At 41.7% G+C, this 24,048-nt stretch overlaps 1 protein-coding gene and 1 long non-coding RNA gene across 2 annotated transcripts in view; both read left to right on the top strand.

Annotated features, from left to right (window-relative positions):
• Positions 1 to 13,392, top strand: part of LOC128736255 (uncharacterized) — a 49,643-nt gene extending 36,251 nt beyond the window's left edge. The window contains exon 3 of the mRNA XM_053830733.1: positions 13,267 to 13,392. Coding sequence (XP_053686708.1) covers positions 13,267 to 13,392 — 126 coding nt within the window. The remainder of the gene's footprint in view (positions 1 to 13,266) is intronic.
• A 3,328-nt stretch (positions 13,393 to 16,720) lies between these two features.
• LOC128734214 (uncharacterized) lies at positions 16,721 to 17,146 on the top strand. Its single transcript, XR_008411972.1, has 3 exons — positions 16,721 to 16,817; positions 16,888 to 16,995; positions 17,078 to 17,146. It is a non-coding gene; the product is annotated as an uncharacterized LOC128734214 (long non-coding RNA).
• Positions 17,147 to 24,048: the final 6,902 nt, after the last annotated feature.

The raw sequence follows: 24,048 nt of genomic DNA, 5'->3' as shown, positions 1-24,048 counted from the left end.
CATTCAGACGTGAAAAGTAGGTGCTGCCAATCCTCTGACAGCGGCGACATTTAGGAGTTTCAGACAGTTATCACTAGTCAACAGTTGAAGGCTATGTGTTCCAACGACAGGAATAATGAAGTCCGATGATGACCGATGATGACTGATGATGATCTCATCATAATTTGGGCACTCTCCATAGGTCCTCTCAAGTCTGTCGTAGAACTCGTCGTTAGTATTCGTTGATAAGGCTGTAGTTGAAGTATTTGCCCTTAATTCTCAGCACACATATACGGTCATCTTTAAGGCACAAATCTTCCACATAATTGTGAGGAACGTGCTGCTTGAGCCAAAGATGCTGATACCAGCACACATATACGGTCATCCACAGGCCTTCACCAACTCGTTGCTTTCAGTTTCCTAATACTACGAAACCGACGCTCAGGTTCGCGCCTTCTAGCTTAGCTGCTCCAGTATGTACATGGAGCATTTCCAGGTATGGCTATCAATCGTCATTGTTTGACTTCGATCTTCGAGGAGGTGCTAAGTAGGGGCTCGAGAGTGCCAGAGCTATACTTGATGCTCCTTCCAGGAAACCGTTTCATAGATTTTTACTTATAAAATAAGTATTGGTTAAGTGTTCGTTTTTTGTTGTTTTCAACCTTTAGTAGTCTTCATACAGTTGCTATTGTAAATATGCAACTTCTCTCAAAAAACATGTAAGATTTAATTTGAATAGTTGGTAACTTAACTGTTGTGCTGCTAATATTCATAAAGTGCTTGATAATTGCCTCGTTTCTACATTCTACGGTCGGGCCCACGCCGATTAGAAACGTCCCGATCGACGTGTGTTATACCATACGTTGTATTCTGATCGAAGCGCAGTTCCTGATCGGATCCGGCTCCGATCGGTATGTAGAACGTAGGTGAATATTAGCAGCACAACAGTTGATATTCTTTGGCTGTTAAAATCTGATCAAGCAGCCGTAGATTGATAAATGACTTGTTTTATTGAGGATTAAAACTCAATTTTTGCTCTTTTTAATTTGCCCACCGAAAAACATCCTGAATAGCATATATTACTTCCATCGATTGAGGTCTCATATCTATCAAATACAAACACTTAGAACAAATCCTGTATATTTACGTCTGTTGATAAGCACGTACAAAAGTTTGCCACAATAGATCTAAACAGGACCGATACGGTTACACTTTTTCTATACATTTACCGGCATGCAATGCCATGTCAGACTCTTAACCAATACCATCGCTCAGTACTGTTTCTGTATCGACAGTGCTTATCTCTTGTAAGTGTTGAGGCCATTCATCAAAATGTCGTGTAGAAATGACATGCATTTGCCGCGTTTTGCTTACAGTTATAGTTGGAATAGTATGGAGAAGTGATAGAGAATAAGGTGTATGGGAAACCTCCTTATTTAAAACCGTATTGTTTGAGGGAAAGCTGTATGTTTGGCTTACGTGCGCAACAGCAAAAGAGAATACAAAAGAGTGTCTCCAAGACTGGTGACATTTTCTCCGACATACCGAAAAGTGTAGGGGAAGACTGTCCAGAACGCACCGGGGGGGTGGTAGAATGGCCCATGATATTAATTGTATAAAAACGCGGAAACTTTTTGGTGAAATTATGAATGCGCATTTTATTTTGGTGTAAAACAAGCTTATTCATAATTGTGTAGCATGTAAAAGCATCAAACATAGCCACATCCAACAAAATCAAGCGATTATCCGCGATCTCATTCCACATGTAAGAAATCACGGTTTTCCAAGCTTTTACCACTACTCGGTATGCAAATTTCATAATAAATACCGTCTATCTCATTGATATACTGTCATACTCGATGATTTATCACAAAAACGGCATTAACTAGGCATGTTTTTCACATATATTGCAAAAAACTTCAAAATACAAAACAGGGGTAGAATGCATCACAGCGGGATCGAACAGTTATAAAGTATTTTTAATTTGCAGTACATCTTTTGTTTCGGATTATTTATTAAAAATGTAGCAATATTATGTATTGTATAGGACTTAAAATTTGCCTTAAACCTAATTGTACATTGTTTAACTTAAAATATCTCATCACACATCAGTTGGAGAAAAGTAGATGATTAAATTTTATTGCCAATTATGTTGAGATATGAACCCATTCTATCCCAGCAAACAAGCGTATGTAACAAACGCTATAACGAACGCCTCCGCCATTTCGGCAGCCTAGTTTTAGGAGTTTATACAACACGTGGTTACATGTAAATTTGCTGGTTGCGTTTAACGCCTAACTGGGCAAACTTGGTGCGTTTTGCCCACGGGCTTTGGCGTTTTGCCCCACATAATGATTTTGACTCTGCCAAAAATCGTAAAAAATAACAAAAAATACTGGTTTTTGTTAGGAAATTTCACCAGGAGTAAGCGTAAAAAAGATCCCAGTCTTCTAGAAGTTGAAAAACGTGGAACAAACACGCCGTTGCCCTGTAAAATGATGTTTTGCTTAAGCGGTGCGTTCTGCACCACTTTACCCTACGACACGTTGAACAAAAAATGTTTTCATTGTTCTTGCATTTCGTTTCGGTGCTTGTGTACCTGTAAGATAACGCAAAACTGATAGCAAGAAAAAATGGTAAATGTCTTCAAATTTTTGTCACCAACCAGTACATTTAACGTCCCTGGATTTAAACGCTGGTCGCAGTGGTTTCGTCTCCTATATAAACAATGCACCTAGACGGAGTATTGCGAACCTTGCAATGTTACGGCTATTTTAAGTTTACATGAATCAAATTTAGTTCGAACTGCCATCAGAAGTAACTACGCACGATAACGATTTTGAAACATCTTGCTTTATTCTATTACCTTATTTTCAAATTTCGTTGCATTGCTTTACCTTCAAAATCTGCCATCATTATGCAAAATTCTTACGCTATAAACAAACACTGCCGCCAAGAGAATGCAAAAGACGTAAGTAAAACTGCTCATTTTGCATCTGCTCCAGCTCCAGAACATCCATCTACGTCGATCGATGCACCATCATCATCGTCGTCGTCCGATGTAGGGAAGCTGCCCCAGCTCAGCCTCCCAACCAGATCTGTCGGCGGACGTTACGATCGCTTTTGTGTGCAGCAAATGACAACGATAGGCTGGGAGCGCGACCTTCGAAATTCTAAAAACACCGAAAAATGTACCGTTAGCGACGACGTGTTTGTTTGCATTGTTTTATTATTATTTTGAAATTTGGCTGAATATTCGAAGCCACATTTGCCTTTTACGGCGTGTGGTTGGCGCGGATTTTTCCTTTGTAAGCAGTAGGCACCAGACAGCACCCAGCCGTGGCCGTGCAAATATCCCTACTGGCTGGCGCAGCAGGGAAGTCCAAACCGCACGATTCGCACAATCAATAATGATTGTGAAGGTATTTTGTTTCACTTTTACTTTGTTTCACTTTTACTTTATCATTGTTCGAGCCCCTCGTAAAACGCGACCGTTCGCACGATCGTCCTGTCGAGTTGGGGGTTCTCCCCAAAACGCAACGGAACGGTTCTAGCTAAGGAAAGTGACGATATTGTCGGCTAAAAAGTCAAACTCTTTGATCGGACTTTGGACATTTGGATAGCAGAGATGCATCTTAATTTTCATACCATTGTTTTGTTAACTCTAAAATGAATAAAATGCAATTTTAATTTAGTACCTTAATATGGGTTTCAAAAATACACAAAGTATCAATATTTTTACAGCCAACCCTATGTAACAAATTGTAAGGCCAAAATATGTCATGAAATCAGTGGTGTTAGCTCCCGTGATTTATGCACTTTTAACGATAGGATTTCTTTTCATATTTTTTGGTCACAAAATTATTGTGTTCACTTTAATACCAAATTAAACTTAGTTATCAGATTTACAAAAATATTATATCACATACACCATCTGACGGAATTCGGTCAGGTTACTATTAATACTATGTATTTATTCTAAAAACAAACAACACTCATGTTGATGTTTGAACTATTCTACCCAAAGCTCTCTGCCAGCACTGCCACCCCCGAGGAATGTATCCGTTGATGCTTCATCACTGATAAAAGCGGTGCCACGACATAAAGAAAAGAACCAAAATTAAATCAAATTAAAATTTAATTTTCGTTATCCAAGTCTCCGATTTCTTTGTAATCTTCATACCGAGATTCTGAGGTGCCCGCCCGACGATTGTTACCGCCACTTCCAGATCCTGAACGGATTCGGTAAAGCCAGGATTGCGGGGTAGTGGAAACGCAAAGAAAAAAAAATGTGATCGTGTATTCCTGATCGCTAACTGTGGTCGCACCATCGTGACGACGACGACGCAGGTTTCGATGCTTGTAGATGGTGCCCACCAGAAGTGGCCAAAAGTATAGAAAACGTTGGTCAGTCACTCCTGGTCGCGCGAGCAAACAGACAAACGTGTCGCCTTTAAACAGGTCCAGAATCTTACGAACAGGACATGGCACTTAGCTATACAAAATTCACATTCGTGTTGATCGAACCGATAACAATCTGGTTGAATAATCGAAACCGAAGATGATAAATTATGTTTAGAATTTGTCGTCTGAAGTTTTGTTTTGTGGCAATGCGGCAGCCCCGTCGCATGGTTTGTGTTGTGATAGATCTAATGATATTGATTTAATGCCATTTAGTTCGCAATGATTTTTAAATTATATTGCTCTTATTATATTTAGTAGATAAAAATGAAAATAATTAAGCAGCTAAAAATAAAAGTATAATATTAAAAGGCATAGAATAAATTTAATGCACACGATTATGACGACTACTTAAAAAATTATGAACAAAGGCACATCTTCGCTTCTAGGTGCATAGAAATGAGAAATTCAAAGGCGTTAAATTGAACTAAACAAATAAGGCTGAAATAAATTATATAGAGATAGCTCTATCACCGTTTGAATGGATTGGTGTAGATCATAAACAGTTTTGTATTATATCATAATATTGAATTAAGCCCCTATAAAAGATAACGGGTATTACAATCCACTGTTTAGTTTACAGCATTTACAAACTACTGCACCTATTGAAAACACTATTTTATACGCAGCTTTTGAACTGCAGACGTTTAATTTAAAAAAATTACAATATCATGCGCGATTTATGGATGTCTGAGCCAGCACGGACCATTGGTATTTTCATGATGCGGTCCGTAAGCACTACAAAAATGGTGCATAGTTTAAGTATCTGGGACACTCTTAAGGCAAGGCTAGAATTTTCTTATTAAAAATACGGGTGGTACGATTTTTTGGAAGTCAGTCGAGTTTTACGGTTTCACAAATGCCATTGACATCGTGACACGCAACTTTGAGATGATGACGGAAATCAATATATTGAAGACAGAATACATCCAGAGAAGCGATCTCCATAGATACAAATATCAATCTCCCCCCAAGAATTCAACTTGACGCCAAAACTTCACACGCCCCTTGTGTGCTTTAAAATATAACAGAATGCTTTCTTTCAGTCCTTTTTTTATATATCTTCAAGTTTATAGTTTGATTTGTAGCGAAAAGCTTGTTTTTCTGGTCGCAACTGTAGATCACTTGTAGGATTAGAAGTTTCCTAGCAAATTCAACAGCAAATACACACATCTCGTCAACCCGTAATAACACCGTACTTTAACTCGGGAAGCTGCCCAAAATCCAGTTTGCACATATTTATGTTTTGTCGTCCATAAGAAAGCATCTCCGGTACTTCGGTCATTACCTTTATGTCAACTTCCGAGCTTCGCTTTTAGCTATTACATATGTTATACTTCAGTGTTCGGATTTGTTTACTAAGTGGAACAAAGTAAACGATAACGTTCACACACACACACACACACACACACACACACACACACACACACACACACACACACACACACACACACACACACACACACACACACACACACACACACACACACACACACACACACACACACACACACACACACACACACACACACACACACACACACACACACACACACACACACACACACACACACACACACACACACACACACACACACACACACACACACACACACACACACACACACACACACACACACACACACACACACACACACACACACACACACACACACACACACACACACACACACACACACACACACACACACACACACACACACACACACACACACACACACACACACACACACACACACACACACACACACACACACACACACACACACACACACACACACACACACACACACACACACACACACACACACACACACACACACACACACACACACACACACACACACACACACACACACACAGCGGTATGGAGGTCCGGCCTGGAGCACTACGATCGAATAATACATTCCGACTCATGGCTGTAAGAGTTACCAGTGCATATAGAACAATATCGTCGGATCATGCTCGTGGAAGATAACGACTGCTACGGACGAAGAAACACCTGAGGAGCCCGGAAGCTGGTGAGAGAAGAGTCGCTAAGCAAATGGCAGCAACTGTGGGATAGGGCCGAGAATGGTAGATGGACGCACCGACTCATACCGGTTCTGTCAACCTGGTTGAACAGGAAACATGGAGACGTCGGGTTCCACTTGACGCAGTTTCTCTCGGGTCATGGTTGCTTCAGGCAATACCTGCACCGGTTCGGGCATGCTGCGACACCATTCTGCCGCAGAGAGACGGTAGAAACACCACAGCATGTGGTTTTTGAATGTCCTCGATTTACCGCGATACGAAGGGAGATGCTGTCCCTGACGATGGAGAACATAGCGGGCGAAAGGTGTTGGGAGGAGAGGGTATGGAATGCGGTCACCAGCGTTGTAGCACAGATTATGTTGCAACTGCAACGGCAGTGGAGAAATGACCAGCGAACTACCAATCCCGATTAGCAGACAATCTTGACAGACGCATCGGTGGAGTGAAGAGCGTGACGGAGCAAACCAAGCTTGGACAGAAACACTACGAGGGCGGTCGTGAGAGGATGGATGTTCTGTTGGTCGCTGGATCGGTTCGCGTCTCGACAGGTGAAGTGCAGTGGCGAACTCGACGGAGCAGTGCTGAACCTAACAAGAAACCCTGCGAGGGTAGCCGTGAGGAGATGGAAGTCATGACGGTCGCCATCTTTGGGTCGGTACACGTCTCGACACAGGTGCAAGGAAAGTGGACGGTGAAGGAGAATGTAGTGGCAACAAGAATGGCAGAACCTTGTGAGGGTGAATGTGAAGGAGTGGCCGGGGGGGGGGGGCTTAAGGTCAGACGCCCGTGAGGTTTTTAGTAGATTAGAGTCCCATGTAGCAATACATCATTAGTGTGCCTGGCATTGAGCGTTTCCTCACGTAAAAAAACACACACACTGTGAGCCTTCCGTATGATAGTTTTCCGTTTGAATAAACGTTTGAGAGCACTGCACATAGTACATTTGGCTAAAACCAACGATTTAGCAATAATACCTGACCATTTTCAACATGCGGGTTCAAAATTTTATTTTTGGCCGCGCCAAATTCTGCGCATGGTTGCGCGCCCAGACATAAACAAAAGATGGGGCAGCCGACCTTTCAAAAAAATAATTTGGCCAGAAAAAACGAAGTAATCGCAGGATGGCAAGTCTATTATTGTTTATCACAAAAATACCGATCGTTAAGTTGAAAACTCCGGGTTTTCGGGAGTAATTGGATTTTAAATCAAAGCTGCAATTGAGCTAGAAATTAGATTTGGAACTCAACTAGAAATAAGATATCAAATTTAATGCGAAACCTTCTTTTCTCCTTTTATCTTGTTTTCCAGTTTCTCACTCTTTACTCAAGTCCTGATTTTCTTCTGTTCTATTCTTTGCCTTTTTTCTTCCTTTTTCCTCGTTTCAGACTTGTTTCTCTTTTCGACTTTTTTCGCTTTTCATCCCGTTTTTCGTTTTCATCTGCTCCGTTCTTCCTCCTATTATGTCCTGGTATTCCTCCTTTTCTATTGCTTTCTATTGTTGTCCTCCTTTTCTGTCTAGTTCTGATTTTCTTGATATCACTTTTGTCTTCCATTTTAATATGTTCTCCTTTACACTTCCTCCTTTTCTAATATGTGTTTTCTCCTTTTCTGTCTCATTTATCCTCATTTTTTTCTCGTTTTCCTTTATTTCGTTCATTTTCTTCTTGTCTCTTCCATTCTTCATCTTGTCCAATCCAGTTTACTCATTTTAATTTTTTTCACTTTCATTTTCTTCATTTCCCCTTTTTTTCTCGCGAATTTGCCTACTTGACACGTTAGGCAAATTACTATAGCGGGTAATCCTAAACAGGCTGACGCCTGTGGTGGAGAGTGGTGCCGGGCTGGCAAGGAGGCAGCTTGGCTTCCGTAAGGGGAAGTTCACTGTAGACGCCATCAAGTCATAGAGAGGGCCGAGAGGCCTATGAGACGGAAAGGGCGTGGCGACAGGTATTGTGTCATAGTCATGATCGATGTCAAAAACGCCTTTAACAGTGCTAACTGGGGTGCAATCACGCTAACGCTGCCTAGGATGAGGGAACCGGACCATCTATGCAAGTTGCTTAAAAGTTACTTCGAGAACCGAAGGGCAATTGGGCTTCAAATGGTGAGTTGACAACCTGGAAGGAGCGTCAAACACAGTTCTGGTCCTCACAAGCTCTCGCCTTACGCCTCCATGAGTCATATGATACCAAATGCGGCGTAGCCTGGGCAATGTTGTCAATCTGACAATAGCGAAGTGAGGAGGTGCGACGCGAATACTGGCGCGGTAACCATAGCATGGCGGTAGAGGGAATGCTTCGTCAAACATGAGCGTCTGTTCACCAAGGATGTGCGGCTCAAACAGCGTCTGTTAGACGCTAAACAGTGCTGTGCACGGTGGTCCTCCGGCGAGACAGGGGGTTAGGGGTAGGCCCAACAAGCCGCCCTGGAAAACAAAAAGTTACCAACAACGAAGAAGAAAATAGGGATCGGAACAATCGGTGTGGACCTACGCGGCGAAATAAGGACTACGATTGGAAACTCGGGACATGGAATTGCAAATCGCTCGGCTTCCCGGGTTGCGATAGGATAATTTATGATGAACTACATCCCCGAAACTTCGAAGTCGCAGCACTGCAGGAACTTTGTTGGACAGGACAGAAGGTATGGAAAAGCGGGCATCGAGCGGCTACTTTCTACTAGAGCTGTGGCACCACCAACGAGCTGGGAACCGGTTTTATAGTACTGGGAAAGATGCGCCAGCGTGTGATTAGTTGGCAACCGATCAACGCAAGGATGTGCAAGTTGAGGATTAAGGGCCGTTTCTTCAATTACAGTATCATTAATGTGCATTGCCCACACTAAGGGAGACCCGATGACGAGAAGGAGGTGTTCTACGCGCAGCTGAAGCAGGTGTATGATGACTGTCCGCGACGGGACGTGAAAATCGTTATCTGTGACATGAACGCGCAGGTAGGACGGGAAGCTATATATAGACCGGTAGTCGGGCCAAACAGCCTGCATGGCGCAACGAACGACAACGGCCAACGATGCGTAAATTTTGCAACTTACCACGGTATGGTAGTCCGAAGTACCTTCTTCCCCCGCAAAGATATCCACAAGGCCACCTGGAGATCACCAGACCAACTTATAGAAAACCAAATTGACCATATTCTAATCGACGGTAAATTCTTCTCTGATGTTATAAACGTTCGCACCTACCGCAGTGCGAATATAGATTCGGATCATTTCCTAGTTGCAGTCTGCATGCGCTCAAAACTCTCGACGGTGCATAACACGCGTCGAAGTCGTACGCCGCGACCCAACATCGAGCAGCTACGAGTCACCGGAGTTGCCCAGGAATACGCGCGGCAGCTGGAAGCAGCGCTACCAACGAAAGAGCAACTTGGCGCAGCAGCTCTTGAAGATGGTTGGAAAGGCATTAGGACCGCCATCGGTAGCACTGCTCTAGCGGCACTAGGTACAATGAATCCGAACCGAAAAAACGATTAGTTCGACGGCGAATGCGAGCAATTAGTGCATGAGAAGAATGCAGAACGTGCGAGAATGCTGCAACACCGTACGAGGGCGAATGTGGATCGATATAAACAAGCACGGAACAGGCAAAACTCGGTCTTCCCGAGGAAAAAGCGCCAACAGGAAGATCGAGATCGCGAGGCGATGGAAGAACTGTACCGTGCTAACGATAAACGGAAGTTCTACGAGAAGTTAAACTGTTCGCGCAAAGGCTATGTGCCGCAGGCCGACATGTGTCGAGACTCAGACGGTAATCTTCTCACGAACGAACGTGAGGTGATCAAGAGGTGGAAGCAGTATTACGACGAGCACCTTAACAGCGATGTAGCTGAACTTGGAGGTGACGATATGGCAATAGATCTTAGAGCACGTGCAGAAGACATCAGAATACCAGCCCCTGACTTCCAGGAGGTAGCAGAAGAGATCGGTCGGCTGAAGAACAATAAAGCGGCTGGGCGGATCAGCTACCCGGCGAGCTGCTGAAATACGGTGGTGACGCACTGGCTAGAGCGCTGCACTGGGTCATTGTCAAGATTTGGGAGGATGAGCTACTACCGGAGGAGTGGACGGAAGGCATCGTGTGTCCGATCTACAAAAAGGGCGACAAGTTGGATTGTTGCAATTACCGCGCAATCACACTGTTGAACGCCGCCTACAAGGTACTCTCCCAACTTTTATGTCGTCGATTATCACCATTTGCGAAGGAGTTCGTGGGGCAATATCAAGCGGAATTCATGGGTGTCCGTGCCACCACGGACCAGATTTTCGCGCTTCGGCAAGTGTTGCAGAAATGTCGAATACAACGTGCCCACGCATCATTTATTCATCGACTTCAAATCGGCGTACGACACAATCGATCGAGATCAGCTATGGCAGATTATGCACTACTACGGATTTACGGATAAACTAACGCGATTGGTCAAGGCGACGATGGATCGAGTAATGTGTGTTGTTTGAGTATCAGCGACAGTCTCGAGTCCCTTTGGATCTCGAAGAGGGTTAAGGCAAGGTGATGGACTTTGATGTTTGCTGTTTAACATCGCTTTGGAGGGTGTGATAAGAAGAGCGGGTATAGACACGAGTGGCACGATATTCACGAAGTCCGTCCAGCTTCTTGGTTTCGCTGACGACGTTGACATCATTACACGTACCTTTGAGAGGATGGCGGAAACGTACATCGGACTGAAAGCTGAAGCCAAACGGATTGGACTTGCCATTAATGTATCGAAAACAAAATACATGAAAGGAAGAGGTTCTAGAGAAGTGAATGCTGACTTCCCTCCCCGGATTCATTTAGATGGTGGTAGAAGAGTTCGTGTATCTGGGCTCACTGGTTACCGCAGACAACGACACCAGCAGAGAAATACAAAGACGCATTATGGCAGGAAATCGTGCCTACTTTGGACTCCGTAGGACGCTGCGATCGAACAAAATTCGCCACCGCACGAAGTTAACAATCTACAAGACGCTGATTAGACCGGTAGTCCTTTACGGCCATGAGACATGGACTATGCTCGTAGAGGACCAACGCGCCCTTAGTGTTTTCGAACGGAAGGTGTTGCGCACCATCTACGGCGGAGTGCAGATAGGAGACGAAACGTGGAGGAGGCGAATGGACCATGAATTGCATCAGCTGCTTAGGGAACCATCCATCGCTCACACCGCAAAAATCGGTCGCCTGCGATGGGCTGAGCATGTCGTGAGGATGTCGGACGACTGCCCGGTTAAAAAAGTTCTCAATAAAGATCCGACTGGAACGAGACGGCGGGGCGCGCAGCGAGCAAGATGAATCGATCAAGTGGAAGGCGACCTGCGGACCCTACATCGACTACGTGTCTGGCGAATTGCGGCCATGGACCGAGTGAAATGGAGACGACTTCTTCGTACAGCAGAGGAAACCACGGCCTGGAGCTGATTAAGTAAGTAAGTAAGTAAGTACTTCGAGAACTGGACGCTAACGTATGACACGGCTAATGGGGCGAAAAAGTACAAAGTGCCAGTGGGTGTTTCACAGGGCTCGATTCTCGGTCGCACGCTCTGGAATGCCATGTACGACGGAGTGTTGAGACTCGTGCTGCTCACTGGGGTCGAGATCACAGTCTTCGCCGACGATATCGTCCTAACAGTGGCAGGCGAGTTTCTCGAAGAGGTGAAAATGTTGGCATCAGACGCCATAAGCATAATAGAGGGCTGGAAGGCTGGTGTCAATCTACGATTGACCTTTGAAAAATGCATATATTTTTAGAAAAAATCTCTGCAGCTACAGAACCAAGGACTGGATTCCTTCAAACAAAATGTGCGTTTTCATTGGATGTGAAAGTGCTCAGAAGGCAAGATTTGTGAGAAATAAACTGTACTTTTGTCCACCTAGATTTGGGTTTCATACCACGGTGGGCTGGCACCATCGCATGGATGGTAGTAATATCTGTTCTCTTCAAGCCCTGCGTCCTAGATGGCTCGACCAGATTGAACCCTATTTGCATGTGCCGAGACGCTCAACGAATTAGCGACGGGTAGTGCAAGACCGAGACTATGGAGACAAGTTCTTTATGTAGCTCGAACCACCCCGGCTCTATGCTGCTAGAGCAAAAGCAGGATTACTCCTGTATTAGTCCTGCTTTGCATGGATTCTTTCACCTTAGAATTGGTGCACAAATAGGTTCACCAGTAAATGTATATAGTGATGCCTCTGAATAAAATGACTGCCGCTCATCGGGATAAGCAATGCCTTGGGTATAAACGTATTTAAAGCTTGACTCTTCTTTATCGATACAGACTTCGCAGCTGGTTATTAGAGTACAGGTCAATTGCGGGATTAGTGCGAACCTTTCGACTCTAGAAGCACTGTACAACCGAGATCTGATCTAGAAGAGCAGCTTGGAACTTATCGACTCGGTGCCGTATGGCCACAGAATCGTTACTAGAAACGGGAGAAACTATACGGAAGATGAGCAGCCATAGGACTACCAAAACGGTGTGGCAACTTATTCGTTGAACAACGGCTTAACCATCATGGGCAAGATGTGAAATTAAGTAAGCGATCAGTAACAGGATGAATGTATTGAGAAGGAAAGGCCAGTTCCACAATTACTACATCATCAATGTACACAAAGAAGAAACATCTGATTTTGAGAAGAAAGCATTCTATGTGAATCTAGAACGTAGAACCTGTTTACGGCAGTTGTTCGCATTGGTTCGAGGTTATAGGCCTTCATTCTGGGATTGGTAGTCTGAAACACTTTCAACTTTTGCAAGGACATCAACAAGGTCGACAAGGACAAGGTCATCGACAAGTGGTGGGCACCGCTAACCGAGAATTTAGCGTCGCTAACCGCTAATCCACTAACCGAAAAAGTTACCCCGCTAATCGCTAAGCGCTAATCGATAAACTCAGATTAGCGAAAGTTTCGTAAATCGCTAATCGCTAAATTTAAATAACCCAAAAATTACCACATTTTTGATTGAACATATACCATGTAGCGCAAATAACGGTCGACAATAGTTAAATTTGCATGACGTTACCCAGCCAAATGGTAATGAATCTACCTATGTACCGCCAATAGCAGCAACCCTATAGAATATAGTTATCAATTGATTTGCAGCAGCTATGACGAAGACAGTCGTGCAATTACACTCGATTCTTTGAACGCTCTGCTAACTGCAGCCCGGAGTGAAGAAGTTGGACATTGTGACGCACTTCGTGTCCATCAAATATAGTCGATCCGGCACATGTATACAACATCCTCTTCCTTTTGGCGAATGGTTTGGCATTGGCAGGCCTGGCCTCGGCCCATTATGCCAGTAGATCACTGGAGGAGATGGACCGGTTAAAGATAATCGTTGTATTGAATACCGTCAGCCGTATTTGGGCGAATAACTTCGCGGCCAAAACGGAGAAGTCAGCTGATTGCCAACGCCACGAAAGAGCTGAACAACATGCCGAAATGTGTGACATTATTTCTGACCAATATGCATAAAAACATGCATTTTCAATTTTCAAGCAACTTTAGCGATTTAGCGATTAGCGATATCAAGGGTTTATTTTTAGCGAAGCTAACGGTTTCGCTAACGTACTCCAAATTTAGCGAAAACGCTAATTCGCTAATCAGAATTTAGCGTCGCTAATTAGCAATTTAGCGAATGAGCGAAATTGTGCCCAACACTGTATGTAGGTTTCCTGAACAATGAACCGCTATACAAATCGATTATATTCTCAAATCCTTTGGACATTGTACTAGGCTGTTGATAGTGTAAATACAATAGAAATACAATTCTTAGAAAAGAAACCGCACCTGAATGATTTACCCGAGTCCTAGGAGCAGATAGAAGTTAACCAAGTACAAAGGGCACGGCATTACATGACGTCGATTCGGAAACGGAATGAGCGCCTGAAACAGGATCATGGTCGTGAAAAACTGAAAGAGTCGCCTGAAACATGCCAATGCTACACGGGAGCGCTACAAGAAGGTTGAACAGTTTTGCAGAAGCTATGTGCTGGTAGCCACATAGGGTTTTAGAAGAGAAGTTTATCACGACTGAAAGTGGGCTGGTCGACAGGTGGACTTCAACAAGCATCTGATTGACGAAGAAGCAGACAACACACAGTGCCGCACCGCATACTAACATCGGCCCTACACACTGCATTACGCTATTGAGCACCGTTAACAAAATACTCTCCCAAATCCTAATCAAATCCTAACATTTATCATTTTTTTTGTTAGGGAGGACTTAGACTATTTTGTCCATTGAATTGAACTTTTGTAGTAAAATTTATCATCGTGACCGGGACGAATTTTCTTCCTCAAGCCCAGAGGTGAGTATGTGGATGTGGACACAAATAATATTCTCATTGACTTCAAGGCAGCGCATGGTATAGTCGATCGAGTGTAACTATAGCATATCATAAACGAGATCGAGGACATTTAAGCGGACCATGACTATATACTTAATGTATTGCGTGCGTATTTTGGGGATGCAGTCGAGACTTTTTGAGTCATACAGAGTATTGAGACAGGGTTATGGACTTTCATGTTTGCTGCGATGCGATGTGGAGAACAAGCTTAAACGCGAATGGTACGATTTTCGTGAGTATGATGCACCTTGTGGAATTCGTTGATAGCTTTGATATTGAACCACGAAATTTAGCATATCGATCTATGTACGAATGATAGAGATGAATGAAAGAGATAGCATCAGCCCTCCACCACCGGTCACCGAAGACGGTGATAAGTTTAACGTGGTCGATGCGTTTGTATTTTAGGATTCATCAGTGTGCACCGACTACAACTCTGAAAAGATGTTTTTGAGATGCATTTAATCTAAGAATCGTGCCTACTTAGTTTTTACTTTGAGGCATATTCGGTTTGAACCGGGTGCGGCTCCCCACGAAGTTTTTTACTATTTGACATTTTGGAAATCACAGTAACGCCATTGTCGCTGTACCGCTGTTTAAATAACGATAAATTGCCAACTCGGGCAGAAAAGGTAATTAGTCTCATACTACTCCAGAAAAGGCAGCAACCACTTCTAAAGATACTTTTTTTGATAAATTTCCTGACTTTCGAAAGTTACGAAAGCGTAGCTGCAGATTGTTTGCCAAATGAGAACTTTCTTCGGGTACATCGAGAACTTTTGAAAAAATTTACTCGTAAATACCATTGAATGGAATATCTACATTCCACACTGCGTTTTTACATGACTTAAATTAATTTTCATTTTTTATTATTGACGTAGGACTACGTCTTACGGCAAGTTTTGAGATAGGGTGTCATTCCAAAAAGTCGAAAAATGCGAGCATCACGAAAATTGAAAGGTTTTGAGCGCTAATTGCTTAGCGGTTTTTCGATCGATTTTCAATATTCTTACACCAACCGATCGGAAAATCTTCTAAGAATTGACCCAAATGAAGAAAAGTATGGATTCTTGATGTTGAACTTAGAGATGTCCGATTACTTCTCGATTAATCGAACTAATCGATTATCTGTTAAAATAATCGATTAATTTTTAATCGATTGCTTTATGTTCCGATTATTAGATAATCGATTACCTGGTCGATCGATTATGCCGGATTTTTTAAAATTTTATTATTTAACAATTTCTAACAAATTTAATTTATTACAGTGGCTGGCGCTTAGCTACTAAATTAACCACAGGCGATTAGCCAGTTAGTTGGTTTCGCTTAGCTGGTTTCGAGGTACGATGCTGATTTAACAAACTGGTCGTCGTATTCGTATGTTCAAATCTCGGCTAGGCGATGCTCCTAGATAGAATCAGTAGAGTTGTTGCACTAGTTTCGTAATTATCCTAATAGCCCTTTAATAATACTGATGTAAAGTCTGTCGATAAATAGGGGTCAAGTCTGTAACCGGTGGTTCCTATTTATATGGTCTTGAGACTCCATCCCAAGAAATCACTTTTTCTTTGCCATAAAAACATCAATCCCAATACCCTAATTACGCCTCTGACTGGACTGACATTGATGGGAGAGTGACGAGTGGGTATGTCAGACATGGTCAGACATCGCTCTGCTGTGTACCGCAAGTCCCATTCACACTGAACAATCTTCATGAAGAGGGTGTGAACGCACTCCACCAAAGTACTTATAGTTAGCACTAGGGGGACATTGATTGGCAACGTCACCAACAGCTACGAAACCAAACGGATGTGGCCAGATCTGTCAAAATTCAACAGTTGGTTGAAGTGAGGCCCATCTAATAAAGTTTAGCTTATTAAACTTGGCATCTGGTGGATGCTTTCTTTCCGTTCTCGACTCCTGAGCAGAGCAGAAGTGCGCGTCTTGAAGTAGTGTAATTATAAATTAATTGTGTAATAAGTATAGGGTAAATGTACTTAAAATTACTGTGTTCTTTTTTCTAGAGTTACTAGTAACAGTAGTTAAAATTACTAGGCAAGTTACAACTAAAGATTAATTACTCAAATGAAATTTATTAAGTGCTAGTTAGGACCAATACAACACGTTAAAAGGTGACTAATCGTGGAATATTATAACCTAAAAATAGTGTACTTAAAGCTAATTCCTATTGTTTAACTTACGTCTATTGTATAGCTAAAATTGTTAGTTAAACGGAAACGAACAAGAACAACACGTGTAAGCACTACGAGCAAAAATAAGAAGTACGAAAAAGGTAATTTATAAAAAAAATGTTAAAAGCTGGATAATTAAAATTGTCAAAAGAATGTTAAAATAAGCACATGTTAAAATTGTTGCATCACAAAAACTAATAAAACCCGACAGGTCCACAAAGAGCCTTTTTCTTTACATCGGATCAAAATCTCCGACTTTTCTTCGTAGTAATCCAACAACCCCTGGCTTTCTGCTCAATCTGGGACATACAGTCGGTTCGGAAGTGAATCCGCTTTTGGATATTTAATGACGCAGAAGGAGAACTTCCTGTAACCCGGTACTATCAACACGAATACTGGCTATCTGGTCAAGGCTTTCACAGGTGTACATTGGATAAAGTCACCTCAGCTACATCAACAACTTTCTCCCGGCCGTTTGCGGTTAACCGATTCGATCAATGAGGCATCGTGATTAGAATGTACGACCATCTTCTCAACCTGTGAGCGATTAACCTCAACGAGGTAGGCTGCGTCGGGCTGGAACCTACCCGAGGATCTGACGATGAGCGATTCCGGCAACATCAACGTTCTATCCCTCAGGAGGGATGTATGGTAATCAAAAACATGCCCGTGAGTGTATAGAGTTAAGTTCGCAAACATTAAATTAATGCCTACTCTAGATAGGACACGTAACGTTTCGTATATTTACCTTGCCGCAGATTTTACCTCCGTTACTCCGAACCCACAAAAGGGGTTGTTAATTCTCGCTGGTTTCGAGTCAGGCCGGAACAAAAGTGTTCGCGGCTTTTGAGTCCTCCCTTCTATTAGATTCCGTTCGGTGAAAGTAGTCACAGGGGATCGCGAGTGAATGTTCTAAAATTCTATAGGGATAGTTCCCCTCCCGTACCGTGAAGCTGTTCACTGCCGCTCACATATATGGTCAGCCGTGTGTCAGTATGCGTTAAAAAGACCCTGAGATTCCACCCCCTACGGAGCATAAAGCACCCGCAAGTAGGGGATACTGAGGTACGATACCCCAGGAGCTACAAGTCTTAAGCCTGGTATCCAGCTGAAAAGAAAACAGCTCAAGAAAAAAACCTGCTATTTTCCAACGGTGTGGCACGCTAGAATTTCAGCATAACGAACATCTATTTTCATTCCGCTTTCACCAAAACTGGATAAACTGTTGTCGTATTTTCACTTATTCAATAGAAAAATATTATATGATGTATAATATATTACAAAACCGCAATCCGCAAGAATATTCATAAACTGCATAAATAATCTTAAACTGCCATCATTTGGTACAGCCAGCAACAAGTTTTGTTACCCGATTTAACATTGCCTTAGGGCGAACGGGCCATTTTTCGTATGGCAGTGCCAGTGATGTCGGTTACGCACCAAATATATGGGAGATGACAACCTTGCCATCCCGTTGCTATTTACCGACCAATCTGATGGAGTTCTTTTAACGTTAGTTGCATATGAATCAATTGAATAACAATGGAGATAGAGCCGAAAGTGTAACTGCAAGTATCCTTATTTTTGGTATCGGGACGTAAAGGTTATAACCAATCGATTATTTCGACTAATCGATTATATAGCGCCGATTAATCGATGTCGATTAGGCTTATACAAATTTGAAAAAAAGTTTATGTCGCCCCCCCCTTCCAAAATTTTCGAAAATTGAAGGGGCAAAAAAATAATGTGTAATACAGGGATACCTCGATATAAGACAATTTATAATTTCTAAAAGTTGCCTTATATCGAAATTGTCTTATGTCGAAACATGGATTTTTCAAAAAAAAATTGCATTAGCGGTCGCCAGTTTTGCTCTGTGTTATGTGTTTACGGTTTTTGAACTATTTATTATTGTTTGAACTATTATTTTTTTACTATTTTTGGGGTTATTTTAAAATAATGATCATCTTCATGGCATCGATTTCAGAATGGAAAATCAGCTCTGGTATCGTTATCAGCTATGTCAAAGGGATTTGTTTCGATATAAGACAAAATTGTCTTATATCGAATTGTCTTATATCGAGGTTGTTTTATAACGAGGCTGTCTTATATCGAGGTATACCTGTACATATTATGTTGCATTCTTTAGTGTTAAGCAGATTTTTTACAGTTCATCGAGTTTACATCTCTAAATTACCCAATATGTGTAAAGTTAAAGTAATTATCCGCTTAGTCTCGATCAACTTTCCTTCACAAACTAAGTTTTTTGATTTCTGCTACAGGTCGCAGGCGGTCCCAAAGCCGAAAATTGGATGTGCTTGAAATTAGACTTTTGGCTCCATTTACTTTAAATCTTATTCCATTTTATTTTAACTTGCTTTAAAAGAACCGAATTAGATTGAGTCATCAATAAACTAAACAATATATTAGTGAAATTTGGTACCGCTTTTGACGGATATATTCCGAATTGAATTATGCGGTAGTAGATAGATTAAAATAGAAATATTAGGCACTCCGGAATATCAGCTTTCAGTACTTTCGGGGCTCCAATTGGTAGTTTTATTCCGTAGTGTCCAAGAACTTACCCTAATTTTGGATGTTGGGGACATAAAGCTTACAATCTTACCTTACAAATACAATATTTTATCATGCATTGAATGCATGCAGAAATGATGTTACTGAATTGTTCGAAACTTTTCGAACTATTGTTATGTGATTATCATTGGGATCAATGGTGGCCCCGACATTAACATCAAATCAAGTCATGTTAAGTTATATTGCTTTTGTACTGTGCATCTTCTTCTGCTTTAAAAATGAAGTTTTAGTATGGATTATGGTAATGTGCGAAACTGGAATTAAATTGGAATAACATTTTCATTACTAGGCAGTCGTAACGGTTTATCTCTCCAAACATTTCAATGATTGGTTCGGTTTGAACTAAAATTTAAGTACTGTACAACATTTTTGTACTAAATATGCATTAATATGGAAAAATAAACACTGGTTTCTACTCCTTTGTTTCGGTTTTGAAGGTTTGATGTTATTATTTTTTTCTTGCCCCCCCCTTGAGCAATATTTCGAGACCAGGACATAAACTTTTTTCCAAATTTGTATAAGCCTTATTGGCCGCCCAAAAAGTAATCGATTATTAACTAATCGATTAACTGGAAAAATCGGACATCACTAGCTTGAACTATTGAAAAATTGAAAATAATGAACCCATGTTTTACTAGAATTCTCGCTTCGTGATTGGTTGGAAGATTCTTTACGATGATCTAAACCTATACCAATTTGATATCTGTGCTTGGGAAATAAGCCAAAACAAGTGACAAAATTCCCTCATTTCAACAAGATTTCTTAACACCGCGGTTCAACCTAGACCATTTTGATGTCCTTGCTTGGGAAGTACGCCAGAGAGAGTGACAAAGGCCCCTCGTGCCAACAGATTTCTTACGAACGCGATTAAACCTAGTCCAATCTGATGTTTGTGTTAGGGAAGTGTGCCAGAAAAAATGACACAAGTTCGTCGTCCCAACAGATCGCAAATTCTTTACTGCGTGACGATTAAACCTCGGCGAATTTGATATCTGTGTTGGAAAAATGTGCTACAGCTGTAGTGCACGGTTATAATACGGCTCTGTATGAATACGCATGCTTGCCGTTTCATTAGAAGTGTAGTGCAAAGATGTGCTGTTGATAAAATAGGATTGAATTGGTAAAATCCCTTCAACGTGGGAAACCATGGATAATAAAAACAATCTCTAATTTCAGTAAGGTAGCAGGAAAGTAATAGTTTGTGTTCTTGATTTTGTTAAATTGTTTTCAAATGCACAATCTTTTGAGAATTGAACGTATGCAATGTTACTACTTTGATAAATGTTACATGTAGCATGTATACATGAAGAATCGAATGATTACAAGCATGAATACATGCCACTATCACTACAAAGAGTCTTACGTAGTCCTGCGTCACCTATATATGCGGTCGTGTCTTGTACACAACCTCTCTGATTTTTTTTTCTATTGATAGTATGAAACGATTTTCCGTAAATGTGGGATTACCCATATTCTTGATTAAATTAGATTTATTTCAAAATCAAATCAGCAATGCAAAAGTATCGTTTAAATCGACTACAGCGTAAAGTAAATTAATATGGAATTAAAAAGACCACATTGAGGTGAACTTTTTATTTTTTACGGGAGATGATATCCGAGAAAACTAACGTGTTTAACGAATAAGTTAATCAAAATACTGCTGCTGCCGGTTTACCAGCAGTTGCTCGATTTTTAATAGCCTGGCCTCAAAAATTTTAAGCAAAAAGTATCAAAGTTTTTGGATATTGCTACCTGCTGCCTCATGCAGAAGCATAAAAAAGACTAGTGCTCGCCGCAAGAAGCATTAAAACATGTTTTTACTCCGTTAACTACTGTAAAGATCATTGAGATTGCAAAAAAAGCATCGAACACAAATTTCATATTCGATATACGTTTGACGAATTCATAATGACACGTATCCTGAGCAAAAACGCCCATCCTTAATATTCCTGCACCTGCCCGACTGGTGTGACATGCGTGCATCCAATCCAGTTGCAAACTGCGTGGCACCCGTCATGGATTGATACTGAGCTCCGTCCGGCATGCACCATATTCGCAGCGGTGCACCTTGCGCCGCGAGTCATTATCTTTTCTTTATCGCCTCCCGGCGAAAGAGGCAGGGGATGTTGAACAAGTAAACAGGCCAGATCGCTACTACTGGCCATCGAAGATGATATCTGCTCAAAGTGATCTTCTCGCAAAGCTGAACACAAGGATGCTGTTTCCATCCCGCGGAGGACACCACCCAGCAATGACGATACATTATTCAGCAGCAACCGATCATCGGTGATACCCGCAATTGCATTAACATTAATGTTAAACGCAATTGTAATGACCTGCTGAACACGTGCCTGCACATAGTGATTCTGGTTGTTTTTCCTACCTCGTGGCGTTCATCAAAACGCGTTCAGAATCTGCTATCGAAGATTTCATTGTTAGATCACATAAATAATTGATTCGGAATTTATGCGGATTTTTTTTTTTTTTGCTGCCACCGGCCTGCCATAAATTATACTTGCAATGAGCGGTGAATATGAACAGTAGGAAATTTTACTAAATATTAGTCCCGTTTTCAACAGGTTTTGTCTGCCGAGTAAAAGTCTTTCGCTCGATCAACAGATGCTGTATCTTAGTTCAGTGTTTCAATTGCTTTATAAATAAGTTCAGCATGATAAAAAATACATCGAGTGACGCTAGTTCGGTTAGAACAAGCCAATATATCATTCGAACCACCCACCCAGAGGACGATAAGAACTGGTTGGAAGATGTGATAGGCTTAAAAGCAGAGCTTAATAGTTTCCAAATGGACCACATAGATATCTAAGCTTCCAAAATAAAATCAAAATACCTTCTAGAAACAAAATGTGTCATTCTAGATTTCACTCGCGACTCACGATCTGGATAAGAACATGAGTTAAATTTTCCAGCTTCCATCAGTATCAAACAAAAGCAACTAATGAAATTTCTCGACTACATCACGGTGTGCTGTCCCAACCAGTCACTGAGTTTGTTATGATAACATTGTTGGTATCACGGCCGAGAAAAACGATGATTAATCGACTTCTGAACGTATTCCCAAAAGATTAATGAAATTAAATTCAGTTTCGATTACTTTTACTACCTACATGAGCGATTGATGCGTGTGATTTGGTCGTCGACGTCGCCAATGTCGAGAATGTTGACGATTGGTCCTGATCGAAATGCAACCTCAAGTGCAACGCTTAACGGCTGCATTCAAGCCAGTTTTCAGCCGACCTCCCGCACGCTTCGACGAGGTGACCACTTATATGGACCCTCAGCGAAGACAGTACAGTCCAATGCCGCCGCAGTCCGGTAGGTTGTTAATGAGTTAATTTTACTACACACGATTACTCGCGTGTTTTGGGTCTCTTTTGTAGCGGCCTGTGTCGGTTGTGGGACTGCAATGCTTCGGGTGAGATGATTGATGTTCAAATTTAGCATCGGTATTTACCGGCTGCTGCAGTGCTGCATTATTTTGTCGAGACCGATTTGCAAAATATAAGGAGTGCTTGAAGCAATAATCAAGTAGCGGTAAATTTGTTGATATTTTTTACCGTATAGCAGCTAAGCCTCAAATGTACAGAGTACTATATTAGCAGGCAATCTTATTTATACACCTCAGAAAAGTAAACTGCTTATTTAATACAGAATTTAGCACATTTTTAGAATAACTTGTCCTTGCAACGCTTCCATATTGACTGTACCTATTACCTATATAAACAGTTTTTATTGGAAGTTACATACCGTACCGCACATGAGAAAATGTTGCGTAAAACACTTCGAATTAGACCTCAGTGTAGGCATCCGTATTTGACTTTCGTAATGCAATTACATATTCCTAGCGGAATCTGGCATTTATTGCTCAAAATAAAAACACTGCTCATTCTTGTGGCGAAATAGCTATAAATTTTCCGTCCATTAACCACAATCAATAACAGTGGTGGTGCCCGTAAAATTTCCTAATTAGATTAAGTGCGTGTAAATACCGTGAGGGAAAGCCGCAAACTTTAAACGGTACATACAGACCGCCTACAGCATCAGAATCCAGCCATGGAATGGATCACAAACGGTGTCTGTTCCCGGAAGCAAACCGTTTCTGGAATATTTCCTATCTAGCACAAGCTAGCCATATGTTTTCTTCAGTGTTAAGTTATGCGAAGGTTAGACGCCGTCTGCGTAAGTGTTCCCGAAATATCCCAGCATGGCTCGATTTTTGACAGGCGGAGAAAGCATCCCCCATGGGAAAAATTTCTACATAAAAGATACTTTCACTGAAGTAATCGTATGCAATTTTACGTATGTTTGTTGATGCGTTAGACAACGAAACATAACGGAAAGGTCGCTTGGAGTTCAAGATCGTGGTTGTGACCAAGGTGA

Source organism: Sabethes cyaneus, chromosome 2 (genome assembly GCF_943734655.1).
Source record: "Sabethes cyaneus chromosome 2, idSabCyanKW18_F2, whole genome shotgun sequence".
Taxonomy (NCBI): Eukaryota; Metazoa; Arthropoda; class Insecta; order Diptera; family Culicidae; genus Sabethes; species Sabethes cyaneus.
This window is presented reverse-complemented; position numbering and strand designations above follow the sequence as displayed.